Raw genomic sequence first — 18,483 nt, 5'->3', positions numbered from 1 at the left:
GGATCGGCGCCTCGAGCCAGGCGAGGGGGTAGGGAGCCCCTTTCGGAGATGGAGAAGGGTGTATCCGTTTTGGCCGCAGCCCATGGAGCTGACAACGCGTTTCTTCCAATCTGCAAGTTGTGTCTCCTCAAGGCCTCCCTGGTGTCACTGAGCGACGGATTGCGATTGATGGAGGGCTTCACTCTCTTCAAGCTGCTCCCGGGCTTTAGTTTTTCTTCATCTTTACTTGTAGGTTGCGTGAAGCTAGCTAGATGTTGCAGAGCACCATGTATCTCTTAGCTGTTTTTTCTGCTCCTGTAAGTGGGTTGATGCTGTAATCGTGAGCCTTTTCTGCTCCCAGGCTCACGACGAGTCCGGCTTTGAATTAACAGATGCAACGTCGAATCAAAACAGTCCGGCTTTGAATTAATATATGTTAGTAGCATGTTAGCACTACTATTATAGCATACTAACAGATGCAACGTCGAATCAAATTATTTACGACATCAACGTAGTACGGAGTAATTTCGGGCGGTAACCAAAACATTCGCTATTTGCTGTACCGAGTCGTCTCGTATGCACGTCGTGATGCTATCGAAATTGCTGTACGGACGACAGTCGCCGGCCGTCGGCCGAACTTTGGACGACGGGAGGAGTGGACGGTGAGATGCTCACTTTTGCTAATTGCATGGATGGCTTGATGCGCTGCATCGTCTCCAAATCGTCCACAATGTGTCGGCTGTGTAGCAGCGTTGGTCATGCTATATGCTGTGGACTTGCAGGACCATGGCGTGCATGCAAGGTGGCCTGCCGGCTGGCTAGTTGCCGGCGAGGGCGAACTCCCTGAGGTTCCTCTCGGACGAGCCGCCCACGGCCGCGGCCGCGCGCGCCTTCTCCCTCCACAGCTCCGCCTTGGCGCGCACAACATCCGATGTGGCGAAGCTGATGCACCTCCGCAGCTCGCCGGCCTCCAGCACGCCGTCCTTGTCGCTGACGGCGGCCCTTATCCCGGTGCCGAGCTGCCGCTCCACCAGCCACGCGTTGGTGCCCTGGTCCGTCCACTGCGGCACTCCGACGACCGGCACGCCGCACGCAACGCTCTCCAGCGTCGAGTTCCACCCGCAGTGCGTGACGAAGCACCCCACCGCCGGGTGCGACAGCACCTTCCCCTGGTCGCACCACTCCACCACCATGCCACCGCCGGCGCACAGCTCGTCGCTGTCGCCGTCGACCTCGCTGCGGTTGTCCTTCCTCAGCACCCACAGGAACGGCCGGCCGCTCTCCGCCATGCCGCGCGCCACCTCCGTGATCTGCCGCCTGCTCATCGTCGACGAGCTCCCGAAGGAGATGTACACCACCGACCCCGCTGCGTGCGCGTCCAGCCACTCCATGTACCCCTTGCCGTCCAGCTCGAACAGGTCGTTGCTGTTGTTGTTGGCCGACGCCGCCGTGGCGTCCAGGAAGGAGAGCACGGGGCCGACGGGGACGACGTGGATGCCGCTGTGGCGCAGCGTCGCCACCGCGTCGGGCTCCATGGCGTGGAACGTGTTGGCGAGCACGGTGGGCGTGTCCTCGCGGCCCAGCACGTCAAGGAGCTCGCGGATCACCTGGAGCACGAAGGCGTAGGGGTGGTCGTCGGAGGCGATGGCGAAGAAGGACGGCAGGTCGCGCACGCGCATCGGCGGGAGCCCCCGGACGCGAATGCCCGCCCACGGGTCGCTCGCCGCGGCGGCGACGGCCTGGTCGAGGCCGTCGGTGCCGCGCAGGAAGTGGAGGTAGGCGGCGAGCACGGTGGCCGGCTGGATCCAGTAGAGCACGGCGGGCACGCCGTGCGCGCGCGCGACGTCGGCGGCCCAGGAGAGGACCTGCGTGTACACGAGCCGCGTGACGGGGGTGCCGGCGTCGCGGAGGCGCGCGAGCACGCCGTCCAGCGTGCGGGCCCCCACGACCTTGAGGCTGGAGATGTAGTCCGTGCTGACGCCATCGAAGCCGCCGTCGAAGCCGTCGGAGTAGGGCACGTAGCGGACGCCGGCGCCGTCGACATGGTCCACCGCCGCCGCGTCCGCGTGGTCTGGGAACATCTTGCGGCAGGCGGAGACGGCGGTTGAGAAGGTGACGCGGGCGCCGGGCGCGGCGCGGAGCAGGCACAGCGCGAGGTGGCGCGCCGGGTTGATGTGGCCTTGCCCCGCGTACGTCACCACCAGAAAGTGCTGCGCCGGCGACGCGCGCTCCACAACAGACGCCATTGCTGCGTGCGTGCGCTCTTGTTGTCGATGTGCTGTGTGTGTGGCTCCTTGGTGGGTTAGGTTGCGGCGAGTGAGCGATGTGGAGGTGGACATTCGCTTCGTTTGTCATATACTCTAGGTCAGTACTGGGCGCCGGTGCACGGGTCGAAAGTTTCGGCCGGTCAAGCCCCAGTCGCTCGATTTACTCAATAATAACTGTCCAGATTGCATCTTCTCCCTTGCGTGGAGGTCAAAGCCTCCTCCTTCCTCGCGTATAGGCTGCGCTCGACGCAAACACATCCTCCACCATGGCGCCTCTTTCTCTTACCCGGCCCTCGCGAAAAAACTCCCATCTCCCGTGTCTATCCTCCCGCGAAGGACGCCGCTCCTCGCTCGCCTTGCCGTCGACATGCTGGCAACCACGCCGCCGCCGTTGAAGCTGCATCTCGTGGGTGTTTTGCGGTCCTCGTCGTCATTGGTTGCAACATGGCGTTGCTCCGTGGTCGCACCCCCCGCTGTCGTTTGGTAGCAGCCTCGCCATTGCAGCCTGCAACCTCGCCGTCAACCCATCGTAGCCTTGCCGTCATAGCCATTGCTGGCTCTAGCTTGAAGCTTTTTTCATGGTCGCTTGAAGCTTTTTTCGTACCTGCTTCCAGCTTTTCCATGAGGGTTGAACCTTTTCTGTCATGTCTGTTGAAGCTTTTTTCTCCATCAGTTGTAACTTATACTAGGCCGGTTGAAGCTTTTTTCCATGTCCGTTTGCACCAATCCGCCGCCGTTGCCGTCGCAGGTCACGATCTTCCCCACATATAATGGATGTAGCAAAAATCCCGCCGGTAGTAGCAAAATCTTAGGATGGTTGCAACAAAAAAGTCACTACCCTAGTAGGTCGCGGACCCGCAGTGATGAATGTAGCAAATCCGTCGCCGGTAGTAGCAAAAAGAGATGACGGTTGCAGCTTCTGGCTCAGCTGGTTGTAGCTTTCAGGGGGAGGTCGTCGTCGCCGGTCACATCTCAGTCGTAAAAATGCACCATGGCCTCATGAATGGATGTAGCAAAACACAAAGATGATGGTAGCAAAAATTTGAAACTGTTGTAGCAAAAATGGCCGAAGTTGCTGTCACCGGTCGCCAAAATGGCGGACTTTGCAAAACCAGAAGACAGTTGTAGCAAAAAACTAGGCTGCTTCCAGCAAAATTGAAATACGGTGATAGCAAACCTTGGTCTGGTCTAGCAAATCAAAAAAGATGGTAGCAAAAAATGTGTCTAGTTCCAGCAAAAAAAGACACTGGTTCCAGCAAATAACGATGCCGGTTGAAACGTTGGTGTGGCGTCCTCATACGAAGCCACCAGTGTTACCTTCCAGCTTTGCCTTGCCAGCTATGGTTTGCACGCCGTGTGCGGGGTAGCATCTTGCCGCGGGCACTCCAGTTCGATCGTACTCCGGCCTTGTGTGGTAGCAGCTCGCCGGCGAGCACTCCAGTTCGTACTCCGACCATGTGTGGTAGCAGCTCGCCGGCGAGCACTCCAGTTCGCACTCTGGCCATGTGTGGTAGCAGCTCGCCGGTGTCTAGTCGGGCAGGGGAACGGCGGGGATAACAACGGTTGACGGGGAAGCACGCGGGGAGTAAGAGGATGGGAGTGCGTCGAGTAGCCAAAGTCAACGTAAAAAAAACAAAGGGATAAGGTGGGGTCGCGCTCCCTTCTGGCCACATGATGCCCCCATGATCGAACGCCCCGCGCGCGTCCGGCCCAAAGTTCGGCCGGCGCGTCGAGTGTAAACATTTCCCTATACTCTATGTAGTAATCTAAACGCTCTTACATTAGTTTACGGAGGAATGTTTTTATATTAGTTTACGCAGGGAGTACTTACTTATGGCCGACATATCTTGAAGACAGGAAAAAAGTTCATATTTCTTAATTAACTCCTAAATCATTGGATCTATCCTGTGATGTATGCAGATTGAGCGACTAAGCAATATGGAAAAAGATAAACCTGGATTATTCATGAATTTGACAAAGAATTCACAGAACATGTTCAAATTTTTAAAAAATGTTCATGAAATGGAAAAAAATATTCGCAAATTTGAAAAGGTGTTCTCAAATTGAAAAAATTGTTCATCGTATTTGAAAGTGTCCATGAATTTGAAAAAAAAATTATAAAATGAAAAGATGTTTATGGATTTGAAAAGGTTTTCTCAAATTGAAAAAGCGTTCATGTATTCGAAAGTGTCCTTGAATTTGAAAAAAATTAAACAAATGAAATAAAATTTATGGATTTGAAAAGGTTCGTGAATTTGAAAAAAAAATAACAAATATGATTTTTTTTCACAAAATTGGAAAAAAGACTATGAATTTCAGAAGGTGTTCACAAATTAAAATAATGTTCATGATTTTGAAAGTTTTACAAATTTAAAAAAGATTCATGAATATGAAAAATGTTTATGAAATTTAAAAAATGTTCAAGAATTTGAAAAATCTTCACGGATGTGAAAAGGTCCACCAATTTGAAAAACAAATCCTTTATTTAAAATAATTCAATAATTGTTCACAAATTGAAAAGGTTTTCATGAAATTGACAAAATAGTAAAATCCTAGTTAAAGCCCTCGCATCAAATTAGTAAAATCCTATGTATTTACATTTACTATTTTCGTACTCATTGTTAGATGGAAGCGTTCCTACTCCTCAATGAGGAGCCGCGTTGGTTTATATTGATATGAGACAGGACAGCCCCTGTCGTGGCTTACAAGGCAATACCGATCGATCTAGATTCGGTTGTTACAGAGAAGAGGAGATAAGCTACGGGAGAGAGAGAGGATAGAGTTTGTTGAGATTACAATAGGTAGTTCTATCTCTATTTCTAACACCCTTCCTTAATCTCAACTATCCTATATTAAGATTCCTCTTGAACTCCTCAAATGGTTTAATTGACAATGCCTTGGTGAAGCCATCTGCCACCTGATCTTTGGAGGGAATAAACCTGATGTCCAATTTCTTTTCTGCAACCCTTTCTCTCACAAAATGGAAATCAACTTCAATGTGTTTAGTTCTTCCATGGAACACTGGGTTAGCAGAGAGATAGGTGGCTCCCAAATTATCACACCATAAACAGGAAATGCGGCGTTGCTTAACACCCAACTCATTAAGTAATGATTCCAACCAAATGATCTCAGCAGTTGCATTGGCTAGTGACTTATATTTAGCCTCTGTACTTGATCTTGACACTGTAGCCTGTTTCCTGGCATTCCAAGAAATAAGATTAGGACCAAAGAATATTGCAAATCCTCCAGTTGACCTCCTGTCATCACTGCATCCTGCCCAATCAGTATCAGAAAAGGCACTAACAAAAGTGGAGCTGGATCGTTTAAACTGGAGTCCTAGGCTTACAGTGTATTTTATATACCGTACAATTCTTTTAACAGTTGTCCAGTGTACAGTAGTAGGTGCATGTAGATACTGACAAACCTTGTTAACAGCAAATGATATATCTGGTCTTGTCAGTGTTAAGTACTGTAAGGCACCCACAGCACTCCTGTACCTTGTGATCTCTTCTTCCTTTAGAGGCTCCCCTTCCAAAGCTGACAATTTTTCTGAAGAGGACAATGGTGTAGGTGAAGGCTTACAATCCTTCATCCTCATGCGGGTCAGAAGCTCAGTAGCATATTTTTCCTGATTCATTACTATGCCATCTGGAATCTTCTTTACCTCAATGCCCAGGAAGAAGTGTAGATCACCAAGATCTTTCAAGGCAAACTCTGAACTTAAATCATGAAGTAGAGCATTAGTAGCACTTGATAAAGAACTGGCAACTATAATATCATCAACATATATCAAAACAAATATGACTGTGGTTTCCTTATTGTAGATGAAGAGTGATGTGTCAGCTTTAGATGCAACAAAACCAAGACACCTTAGCTGAGAGCTTAGCCTTGAATACCACGCTCTTGGTGCCTGTTTTAGGCCATAAAGGGCCTTATCAAGCTTACACACATAGTGGGGTGTTTTCTTGTTTTCATACCCAGGTGGTTGTCGCATGTAAACCTCCTCTTCCAGAACACCATGCAAAAACGCGTTTTGAACGTCTAGCTGTCTCAAGCTCCATCCCCTGAAAACAGCAATAGCTAACACAAGCCTAATGGTTGCAACTTTAACAACGGGACTAAATGTGTCCTCATAATCCAGCCCATAACCTTTTGCGACTAGACGTGCCTTGTACCTGTCAATCGAACCATCTGCCTTTTTCTTGATTCTATATACCCACTTACAGTCAATAACATTTTTACCTCGCTGCTCAGGTATAAGGTGCCATGTTTTATTTTTCATGAGTGCAGAGTACTCTTCATCCATTGCATTTTTCCACCTTGAATCTCCAAGTGCATCTTCCAATCTAGTTGGCTCTCCTGCAACACATAACATGCCATAGCGTATAGTACCATCTGTTCTAATTTGTGGATTTTTTATACCTTTTTGAAGACGGGTTGTGACACGCGAGGCTGGCACCGGCTGCTGAGCAGATGACCGCGCCACAGAAGATCCAGATGATGCAGATTCTCTGGATCCACTTTGCGTAGCTGATCCGGACCCTGATTCTGTAGCCTCTGGTGTGTTCGCGCTGGACTCTGGTGCCGCAGCCCCGCGCGATGCAGAAGATCCCATGGGTGTCGCTGTCGCCTGATCCGCACGCGTGGGCAGCCGCAATCCCGAGCCGATCGTGCGAGATCCCGGGCCGACCGTCTCAGGATGGAGACCGATCGTGGTGGGCCACCCGCACGTGGGTCGCTGAGCCGGCCCACTGCCTGGCGACGTGGCGTGCTGGCACTGGCCTCTGGTGGGCGCGCGATCCAGGGTTGATCGCTGCGCGCGATCCAAGGACGCCTGACGCTGCGGTGTCGCAGGTTGCTCCGGATCAACCTCGTAGTCTGCGCCTGCCTCTTCTCCCTCCAGCACATGCAATATGGGACCATTTTTTGCCAAATCTTGATCATTTTGAGCACCATTTTCTCCTGTGTTTTCTCCATGACCCTGCACAGGAATAGATGCACCACTAGAACTGATCGAAGTGTCATATTGGTCAGTACAACCGTCGCCCCCTTGCTCAAAATTCCGAAGGTTTGGGGGAAGAAGAAGGATTTATTTCTTAAGAATGGCTCCAGCGTTAGGATGAAGAGATGCAAAGGGGAAAATAGACTCATCAAAAACAACATCACGGGATATATAAACTCTACCAGTAGAGACATCTAGGCATTTTACTCCTTTGTGAATGGGACTATACCCCAAGAAAACACACCGTTTGGAACGGAAAGCAAGCTTGCGCGAGTTGTATGGCCGTAGGTTAGGCCAGCATGCACAACCAAAGACACGCAGAGACTTGTAATCTGGATTAGTGCCAAAGAGACGTGTGATAGGGGTCTCAAATTTGATGACTTTGCTAGGGAGCAAGTTGATGAGATATGTGGCAGTTAAGAATGCTTCATCCCAGAATTTTAGTGGCATAGACGCATTTGCGAGTAGAGCTAGGCCTACTTCAACAACATGACGATGTTTTCTTTCTGCAGAACCATTCTGCTGGTGCGCATGTGGACATGCAACATGATGAGAAATACCAAGTTGCTGGAAGAAGGAATTCAGTTTCCTGTATTCACCTCCCCAGTCGGTTTGCATGGCAATGATCTTAGTGTCTAGTTTTCTTTCAACAAGATTTTTAAAGTTTGTGAAAACTTGAAACACTTCAGACCGTTTCTTAAGAAGATAGATCCATGTAAACTTGCTATAATCATCAATAAAGCTTACATAGTATGAGTATCTACCGACCGAAGTAGGAGCTGGCCCCCAAACATCTGAGAAAACTAGTTGTAAGGGTGCAGTAGATATGCTAGTAGATACAGGGTATGGAAGTTGATGGCTTTTAGCCTGTTGACACGGATCACAAATCGACTCACTAATCTCATGAGAGAAGGGAAGTTTATTCTTGCTAAGAACAAATTTAATAATGACTGATGAAGGATGACCTAATCTACTATGCCACTTGGATGATGAAGGCTTGACAGCGACAAACGCTTGTTTATTCGATGATGATGACGAAGATATAAGTGGGTAGAGACCTCCCACGCACTTGCCCCTAAGCAGGATTCACCTCGTGTCCAAGTCCTTTACCAAAAACAAATAAGGGTAGAATTCAATGAGGACACGATTATCTAAAGTAAATCGATGAACAGAGAGAAGATTTTGTGAGGCTTCAGGAACATGAAGAACTTTGTTTAGATGCAAGGTTTTTTTAGGGGTTTTAACGATTGAATGACCAATGTGAGCAACTTTCATACCAGAACCGCTCGCGGTGTGCACTTGATCATGTCCATGGTACTTCTCCTTGAACGTCAACTTGTCCAGCTCGCCGGTAATGTGATGTGAAGCACCGGTGTCTGCATACCAGTTCGTGTCAACGCCATAGGAGTTGGTCACCATGTTTGCACTCTTCTCCTCGGGTTCATCTTCATCATACCTGTGCCAGCAATCACGAGCCCCTCCTGGGTGATATTTGTAGCAGATTTGACACTCTGGATAATCATGTTCCTGCTGCTGCCGTTGTTGTTGTGGACGACCGCAGCCACCTCTGCCGCCGCCGTGGCCACCGGATGGAGTCGGGCAAGGACGCCTGCCTCGGCCGCGCCCCCTGCTGCTGCTGTGCCCGCGGCCCCTGCTGTAGCCGCGCCCACGCCCCCTGTAGGCCAAGTTTGCAGAGGTTTTGAAACCCCCACCAGGGCCATCGCCGAGCATCTCGACTCGCTAGTCGAATGCCGCGATCTGAGCGAATAGGTCGTCAACTGTGATTTGATTCTTGATTGCGCCAATAGCTGCCACAACAGGATCATAGTCTCTGTCAAGGCCGGCGAGGACATAATCCACCGTCTCTGGATCCGAGACGGGGCGTCCTGCCGCTGCGAGCTCGTCCCCCAGATTCTTCATCTTGGAGATGTAGGCGCTGCTGGACATGGAACCCTTCTTCGTGTTGGTGATTGCAATCCGCAGATTGGTGATGCGAGACTGGGACTGCGATGAGAACAAGGTGGTGATGGCAGTCCAGAGATCAAAGGTTGTCTCCTTGCTCGCAACTTGGGCGAGGATCTCCATTGACAGAGAGTTCAGAAGATGACTCAGAACCTGTTGATCCTTTGATATCCACCGTGCATACAGCGGATTGGGCTCCGTGGTGATGGTTTTGTTCGTCTGCTCTCGCTGCACCGTCTTCGGTGGTGCGACATCTGACCCGTTCAGGAGGCCGGTGACCTGCGCTCCTCGCAGGCCCAACATGACCTGTGCCTTCCATAGGATGTAGTTGGTTTTGGTAAGTTTCTCGGATGGTAGGGCTCCAAGGTTGAGGGTGACGGTGGATGAGGACGACATGGCAATGGCGAGGGTGATCGGGAAGAAGGCTTCTAGCTAGATTGATGGGAAGAGGATGGCTCTGTATACCATGTTAGATGGAAGCGTTCCTACTCCTCAATGAGGAGCCGCGTTGGTTTATATTGATATGAGACAGGACAGCCCCTGTCGTGGCTTACAAGGCAATACCGATCGATCTAGATTCGGTTGTTACAGAGAAGAGGAGATAAGCTACGTGAGAGAGAGAGGATAGAGTTTGTTGAGATTACAATAGGTAGTTCTATCTCTATTTCTAACACTCGTAAAATTCATGCTTGTGATAGACTGATAATGATTCTTAGGGCTCAACGGTCTAGTCTAGAGGATTATGATGGCTACGCCGGTCCGGTTTATAAGCCATAGCATATGGACATGGACATTACATTGTTAATTAAGCTCAGAAAACAAACAAAAAGGTTCCTTTGCTTTGAAACAGAGCAATGTATACATATATATGATATACTCTGCAGTCTATAGTATGTAGCAATTTAACCTGAATGTCACCTATTGGATCATACATATATTAACAAATACATACCTTGTAATAGTGTGAGGAAGCGAGCGCGTATATCGATCTGGATTCTGCGCGCGCGTAATTTACATCAAAGTGCTTCCAGACACCAAAAATGAAGTTGAAAAGAAAATTTGAATTGTAACGAATAAAACGATGAAGAAAATTAACACTGTCTCAGGTTCTGAACTCAAGACCAGGCTGCAAGTTGGTGCAGTGCTCAAGTGACTAATGGAAGAGGAAAGAAGAAACGAAAAAGAATCAACAAATTAATCTGCACGCACGCCCGGCGGAATCAGTTGGTTTTCTTGGACGAATCGTCCTCCGGGGAAGTCGCGTTGTTGTTGCTGCTGCCGTTGTTGTTGTTGTTGCTGCTGTTGTCGTCGTTGTTGCTATCTTTATTGTCGCTGCTGGTATTATCAAGGTCAGGAACTATTGCTGCCGCCGGTTCGACGTGAGCCAGCCGCGCCGCGCCGATCACCTGCTCCGGGAGCTCCTCGTACGTGTTCGCCTGTATCCGGCAAAGTATAATGTGTATATTGATAAGATAAGACTAGATTTTATTTTCTTAAATATACCCATGCTTCAACATTGGCATTTGGGGTTCCTACCTGTATTAGGAAGGCCATGTCAACTACCAATGTTGTGACAACACCAAACACCAGCCCCAGAACCCCATTGGCTACCGCAGAAGAACCGATGTCAACATCCACCTGCAGAAACAACCTATCCGTTAAGATGCATTGTCTCGCCAAAAATGAGAAAAAAAAACAATAATGATGATGAACTTCTGTCGGTAGTTAAATGTCATGAACCCAAAACTCTACTGGTCATTGTAATGCCGTAAGCACGATATGGAAAAAGCTATCGGTGGCCCATCATTTGGAGGATTTCACGTAATAAATAATATGACTTACTTCCAAGTACCCCGGAGCGCGTATGTAGCTGCAGTCGACGGCCTTTCCCAGCAAACAAGGGGTGCTTCCGACACTTTGCCGCACTATCCAAGAGCCCTGAAGATTTTTTGTTTGTTTGATGAGTCAGAGTGAAGATGAAGAATACAACAAACTAGTTGCAGACTACACGATTTTTGTGAAAAAAACAGACCTTCGGAACGGCCGGTATAAGCTTCAGTCTGCTATTGCGGAATTCATCATCGCCGTCAAAGAAACGTTGCAGCAACGATCCCTTTTTCATGGTATTTGTGACGAAATACATCACTATGCTGTAATGGGTCGATCCAGGAATCTGCAATAGGAAATTGATGACTTCACCAAAAAGAAGTTTGACAGAAGTCTACAAACACATGAATAATATGTTACACAGAAATCTATTAAGAATGTCACTCACTTGTATGTTGGCAACAAATGTGTGCATCCCTTTCTCAGCAGCAAGCTACAAAACCGGTAGCAGTGGAAAAGAAAGTAATGAATTCAAAAGTGGTTCTGTTATACTTCAGAGAGAAACAAACATGAATTCAAAAGTGCTTTTGTTGAGAAATTTAACTGAGGGCGTATTCTCAGAAAATTTCTGGTAATTATCTTGTTTACCTGAGCAACACAACCTCTCTGCCTGCCAACATTATCCATACGCTTCGTGTCCTTAAACCAGTTGATCGCCGCGAGCTCCATGAGATAACTTGCTGCAGGTATCTGTAAATTGAATGTGAGTGTGTTGAAGCTCTTCATCTAATATTCTTCATAATTAATTAAGCATAAAATGGAAGATTTAGACCTTTGATTTATCAGTGGGGAAGTTCTTGCTGCGAACTTTAAAGAGGGTGCTATCGGGTACGGTCCAACAGTTGCGGGTTTTCTCATCCGGGTCACGATGAAGGACGCCCGAAAAGCATGATAAATCAATCTTTTCCGGAGGTTCTTCTGCCATGGCAAAGCTATCGCCGTTAGAGCAAAAAAAAATTGCATCTGCCCTGGGAACTTGACAGCAGACATGATAATGCAAGCACGCAGATAGGAAGCGGTAATCAAACCTGGCTTAGCGTCGTTGTCAGATTTGTTGGAGTCATCCTGTACATTAATTTTCGGAAATGTTTATTATGAAGTGTGAAAACACTTCAAACAGTTGTTCATAGTGTGGTTTAATTAAGATACTCAATTGGTAGAAGAAGAAAAAAACTATCAGTGTGGTCTAGGATATGTAACCTCTATGTTAGCTTCAGGAACTTGGTAGTCATCGTCCTCATCGGATTCTTCCTCGATGATTGACATGTTTCTACCATCTTTTTGGTCTCTATCCAAGGGGTTAATCTTGTCGATTGCACGAGGCGGCGGGTTTTTCTGATCTGCCGATGGATCGAACATTTTCTCCATCACAGGAATCCTTGGAGCTATATGGCATTCATCTGTCTGTGAGAAGTACTCGCGCAGGCCTGGCAGTAAGTGTAAAATTAAAGCTGTAAGCATCAGAATGAATTGGTGAACTATATATGCTCCCCAATAATAAGGGAAAAACCACGCGTGCAGTACCGGCAACACAGTTCTGTATTTGCAGCAATGTATGGTACTGAAAGGAAGCGGAGTAGTTGAGGAACCATCCTTTCAGATCTATCTGCATAAGGTGTTGGACCTGGGTACGGGGCCGCCCGTTGCGACACTTGAGAGGAGTAATCTTGAACCCACCACCTGAACTAGTATGAAGTTCAGAAAAGGAAAAAAAAAATGAACCCAAGTTAATTTTGTTTATTTGAAGAGTCTCATCCTCCCAGGTAAATGAAATGAAGGATGGCCGATGGTCAGAAAGAGACTTACTTTCGATGAAAGCCCTCACATACCCTCTTTGCCGGCCACAGTTAGGATGGTCGACAGATCGAAACAGAACAACTGCATATATGTAACAACAAAAATACACTGTAAATGAGAAGACACTGCAGGCAGGAAATGTGACAGCTACATGGAGAATTTCAAGAATGTACCATAGCTTCCATCATCATTCCGCCGCCAGTAGCGGACATAACAAAGATCCCTGGGCCAAACTAGCCTGCATGTTATTTAGGATGGAAAGAATATAAGCTAGAATCTGACAGACAATTCAAAATGCTACCAGTATTAATGACACATCCAGATAAGAGATAGAAAATGCTATATGTTTGTGACATGCAAAAATGCATTTTACAGATGGTGAAAACATGTGAACATGTGAGGGTGTGGTTACATTGGACACCAGTGGAGCTGCAACTTGTGATAGATTATTGCAGTGTGGCCATCAACCTCTTCAACTAAACTTCCGTAGCGAAAGCTACAGTCCCACCTATAGTGGAGAACAAACATCGGTATCCACGTCAGTAGTTCGAACAGCAGAGACTTAAAATGCCAAACTCTTACTCATATCTTGTCACATCCATGCTCATCACTAGACCAAAAATAGCTTCACATGTTGCTTCCACTACCCCGACAGCCCTCATAGCACGGCTACAGCTTCTTGCCGAGTGTTTTTTTTGCACTGGGCAAGAACTCTTTGCTGAGTGCTTTTTTCTTTTGCACTCAGCAAACAACTCTCTTTGTTGAGTTTCTTTTTTCCCATGGCATTTTTTTTCTTTTTCTTGTCTTTCCTCTTTGCCAAATGTCTTTTTATTGCACTTGGCAAACACTTCCTTTTTCTGTTTTCTTATTATTTATCTTGTTCCTTTTCTTTTGTACAGTATTTCTTTTTTTTTTTCCTTTTATGCTCTGTTATTTTCTACATTATTTACTCATTTATATTAGTATTTTTACCCCCCCTGTCTATTTCTTTGTAGAAATTACTTTCTATGCATTAGACATTTAGTGAATATAAATAAATTGGAGTACAAGAGCTTGGAAAAACTGGGTTGAAAAATCAAACATGTGTTCTTGAGTCTATGTTAACACATTATACAACAACAATAAAATTGAACATGAGGGTGCCAAGACTTGACCCCGAACAATGAGTTAATTGGTTTTTTAACTCCAAAAAATGTAAACAAAGTCCGAAAAACAAGAAATAATATACCTTAGGGCATCACCAACCATGACCCCCAAATTTCCTCCCGCATCCGTCCGTTGTCAGGGGAGGACCAGTCTGTCGACACGGATGCGAGAGGCAGCCATCCAACACTGCCCACATACATTTTAACTATTATCAGAACAGTCAAACGAAATTCATGCAAACACGTCTGGATTTTCATACAAACCGGATGCAAACACGGCGGATTTCATATGAACACTAGTAAACAATGGCGGAGCTTAGTGGAGAGCAACCTGGGACATTGCCCCCCAGCCCATGAGAAAACTAGCATATATCCCCTAGTATTCAGCCCATATGCCCAGTTAAAATCAGCCTAAAGTCATTTTTCTTGCCCCTCCAGCCCATTTGCCCCTCCACAAAATCAGCCCAAGCTCCGCTACTGCTAGTAAACATGGCCATGCGTTGCAACGGGAAAAAGTGCTCGTACCCCAAAAATACATAAAGCAGAAATGAAGCATATGGTTAGTTTTAAAGATCAACCTTGCTCTAGACACAAAATTTTGTCCCAGTCCACATCGCCCGCACCGCCGAGTAATTTTCGACAACCGACGACGAACAACGACGAAGCGAAGCACTGAATTCCCGATTGACTGAAGCAACTGTTATAGTTAAATTGATTCAAAGAACCAAATATACGTTAGAGGAGGGATACAAATCACATAGTAGTATTCAGATTAGGAGCTATTTGATATAGAGTTAAGAAACTTCTAAATTGGTACCTTGAATAACATGATTTGGATAATTGATTGATTTATTCTATGGCCCCAAAATACAAATCGGATCTGAGTTCCCTTTGCGTCTTCTTTCTTTTGCATAATTTTTCAAGTTCCAATTTGGCGAGCTTGATCTAGTTTGCAGGCTTCTAGATCATGGTCGGTCATGTTTTCTTTACGAAATGGTCGATCATGCTTTGGAAATTGTCATTTTGTTAGCATCTAGAAAGAGGCACTTTGGTTCAGGCCAGAAAGAGGTCTACATTATTGATTGAAGGGCTACATTATTGACTGAAGGTGCAAGCGGATCATTATTTTTTATTCTTGGATTGGGTAAATTCTAACAACTTTGAGGACACTTCCAATGATGGGCAAATAATTGGGAGAAATAATATAGGTAGAGAAATATATTGTATAGACCAAGAACGGATGACAATGAAGGCGCACGCAGTCCCACTTGTGCACTGTCCCCTTGCGGGCATTGAAGCTTGTGAAAAGCCTTATCTTTTTGGGTGGCTCATTGAAATAAAGCTTTGCCTTCTCTTGTGGTCGGAACAAGAAAAACTCCAGCCTCACGACATCACCTTCTCTAGCATCAATATTCCATGGTTTATGATCGAAAAGAAATTGTCAAACCTAAGCTAGTTATATTTTACTTATGGCCAGTTAATTCCGAAAGGAATGCCAACACCCAGGGCAGCCCCGTCGTTCCAAATCAGCGGCATGCTTGTCCTAAGAATGAAGCAATGAAAGCTTAAGTAAACCGTGAAGCGATAGAAAAGTAAGCTACCTAGCTAACTGCCATGTTTCAAGCTTAACTAAAGCTAGCTAGTGATAGCATTAATCTTGACGCGTGCGCTCGTGGTTTGACTCGCGGAGCTGGACGTTCGTGGCTGGATGGTTCGTGCGAAGACTCGGCCAGGTCGTTCGTGCCGTGCCGCCGTAAGCGGAGCAGCTGGGTCAGCCAAGCCGTTGGGCGTGCATGTAGTGCGGACGTGCGTGGGCGTGCATGTAGTGCATGTAGTTAGTGGTTAGCTAATGCGTGTGGGCATGGCCGGTGTGGCGCATGAGCTGTGTATGTGCGCGTCTACTACTTAAGGTGCTGGCAGGTGGTAGAGCCAAAGGAGCCAGAGAGAGATGTAGCCTCTCAGAGTGCATGTGTGCTCGCCGTGGGGTGGTGTGTGTGGCAGAGTTCGAGCTCGCTGGAAATACAATGGGCTGTTCGTGCGGCCGGAGACGTTTGTGTGCTGAAAAAAAAGGGCGTTTGAGCGCCGGGGCGTTGGTTGCCAGGAAAAAAAAGCTTCGTCTACCTCCGGTCCGGCGTGAGAGAGAGCTAGTCTAGGGCGGCAACAACAGCTAGCACGCATAGTGCATATTAAGACAGACCCAAGAGCATGCACGTGAGAAGGCAGACCTAGAAAGAAGCGTAGAAGGGGCAAGCATGATCGATCACTGCCATGACCCGTGGCCGGTGCTTGTCCGGCGAGGCGAGGCCGATGAGGGAGACATTACCGGCAGACGGAAGCATCAGAGGATGTGGCAGTTGACAAAGGAGTCGGCTCACGGGCTAGACGATTAATCACAGGCAGCGCACGGCGACTCGGCTTAGGTCGGTGAATCACGGGTGGCGCCGTCGATGTCGGCTTGAGGGCTGCATCCTTGATGGGTGTGCAAGCCAGTCGTGCGAATGAACCTCTGCTCTGCCTGTCCTTCATGGCACCCTTCAAGCTAACGTAGTGTCGTCGGAACTCGTAGATCGTTGAAGTGATCAAGCTCGTAGTAGTAGCCATTCATGGCACGCTTCAAGCTAACGTAGTGTCGTCAGAACTCGTAGATCGTTGAAGTGATCAAGCTCGTAGTAGTAGCCATGTCCGCCATTGCTATGGACGTAAGAAAAACCCAAAGAAATCTCGCAAAAATTTTACCAAAAGAAGACAATGCTAATAAGGATTTGAGAACACGACGGATCTAAGGAGAAGCCGTGTGTGTTCCCTCCTACCATCTGTCACAAAGAACTAAATCTTTACACATGTGCCCCTGCGTTGCGAGGAAAGTGAAAGTCAGTGTGTTCATTAATTAAAACATCCATCGAAATCATCACTATAGCTTCTGAAAGGTACCACCCGACTATGGCAGGGAGGCATAAGCCGAGGTCTAGAATAAATGCATACCAACCCCACATTAAACACGAAACGATTATCCTTGCAGCGTTTGTGTAGTCGGTTTCGCAGTACGTCAATCTGAGTTCGGCGCTGCTATACAGACGATGTATTTGTGGCCGACTCTTGCACGATCTTACTTGGCAGCTGCCTGTGAACGCAGGAAGCAATTGTTTTTTCCTTAGCTGATGCTACCGCTGTTGGGGAGCAAGTGTCGTTTGCTGATCGTGCATCAAGTGTCGTGTGTGAAGCAATTTCGATCTGAGTTTCGCGTACAGCTTGCAAAAAACATTGGCCAGACTTATAGTGTCGTGTGTGCCGCTGGCAGCAGCGATTCAGGATCTAAGCTGCATGTAGATCAACCCGGTATTTTTTCAAACTAAAATAAAATTTGATAGCAGCAACACACCAAGAAATAAAAACAATAACATGCACAACTCTGAACGCACACACAGAAAGGTTTGTTTTCTTAGTGCACGGCTGCTCTATTCTCCTCATTCACGTGGCTTACGATCCAACATGGCCTCGCTGAGCCCAGCTAGCGGCCCAGGCCGGCCCAACCCTTGTAGCCCACGAGGCCCAGCCGCCACAGCAGTCAACCCTAACGATCTTTGAGCCCCTCCCGATCGAGCAGCCTCTCCCCTCGTTCCCCACAGCTCCCTCTTTGAATATGATCATTGGAAATCTCGGGGCATACTACAACTTATAGTATTCTGTTAGTCAAATCTATGGTACAAAATTTGGCGTACAATACGAAGGGGACCAATAAGCCCGGACACAGTTAGTACATATATTTAGTTTTCTCCACTTTTTTGAGCATCGAATTGCGTGCTCATTATTCTGCAAGATGAAGCGTGCATTCACACTGCACCTCAGGCAACTACATGCATTCCTCGTGCTGTTGGAGGGTGTTTGGGTCAATGCAGTGTAAGCACAGGTTCGAAGCATCATCATGTCCTTGTCTGAGACGTGAAGAAATAATGCAGAGTTATTTTTTGTGAACATTTCAATGTCATAATTTTCTAGCATCCTTTACTACCTCCATTCTAATTTATTAGTCCTTTAGTATTTTGGGTTAACCTTTGACTTTTAATTTAACTATAAAAATAATTGATACTATTCTGGAAACCACTTCGAATATGAATCCAAAATATATGTTTCATGACATACTACAACTTATACTATTCTGTTAGTCAAATCTACTACCTCCGTCCTGGTTTATTGGCCCCCTTCGTATTTTGTGTCCAATTTTGACCATATATTTAACTATTAAAATGTTAATGCATGTCATAAAAAATTATATCATTAGATTCGTATTTGCACATAGTTTCTCATGGTATAATTTTCTATTACATGCATTGACATTTTGTTGGTTAATTTTACGGTCAAAATTTGGCACTAACTACGAAGGGGACCAATAAACCAGGGCGGAGGTAGTACGGTACAAAAATAAAATACGAAGCGGACCGATAAA

At 47.0% G+C, this 18,483-nt stretch overlaps 1 protein-coding gene and 1 pseudogene across 1 annotated transcript; both read right to left on the bottom strand.

Annotated features, from left to right (window-relative positions):
* Positions 1–379: 379 nt before the first annotated feature.
* LOC147963039 (crocetin glucosyltransferase, chloroplastic pseudogene) lies at positions 380–2,346 on the bottom strand (annotated as a pseudogene).
* A 7,681-nt stretch (positions 2,347–10,027) lies between these two features.
* LOC147963038 (protein ENHANCED DISEASE RESISTANCE 2-like) lies at positions 10,028–13,592 on the bottom strand. Its single transcript, XM_087526753.1, has 14 exons — positions 13,477–13,592; positions 13,307–13,402; positions 13,068–13,132; positions 12,904–12,975; positions 12,622–12,777; positions 12,298–12,524; positions 12,126–12,162; positions 11,870–12,015; positions 11,686–11,787; positions 11,486–11,530; positions 11,243–11,383; positions 11,053–11,148; positions 10,747–10,848; positions 10,028–10,646 (listed from the first exon to the last, which is right to left on the bottom strand). Exons 1-14 carry the CDS (start codon positions 13,554–13,556, stop codon positions 10,431–10,433), a joined length of 1,581 nt encoding a protein of 526 aa, XP_087382879.1. The 5' UTR covers positions 13,557–13,592; the 3' UTR covers positions 10,028–10,430.
* Between the last annotated feature and the right edge of the window lie 4,891 nt (positions 13,593–18,483).

This window comes from Triticum urartu, chromosome 6A, assembly GCF_056163025.1.
Source record: "Triticum urartu cultivar PI428250 chromosome 6A, HENAU_Tu73, whole genome shotgun sequence".
Classification (NCBI taxonomy): domain Eukaryota; kingdom Viridiplantae; phylum Streptophyta; class Magnoliopsida; order Poales; family Poaceae; genus Triticum; species Triticum urartu.
This window is presented reverse-complemented; position numbering and strand designations above follow the sequence as displayed.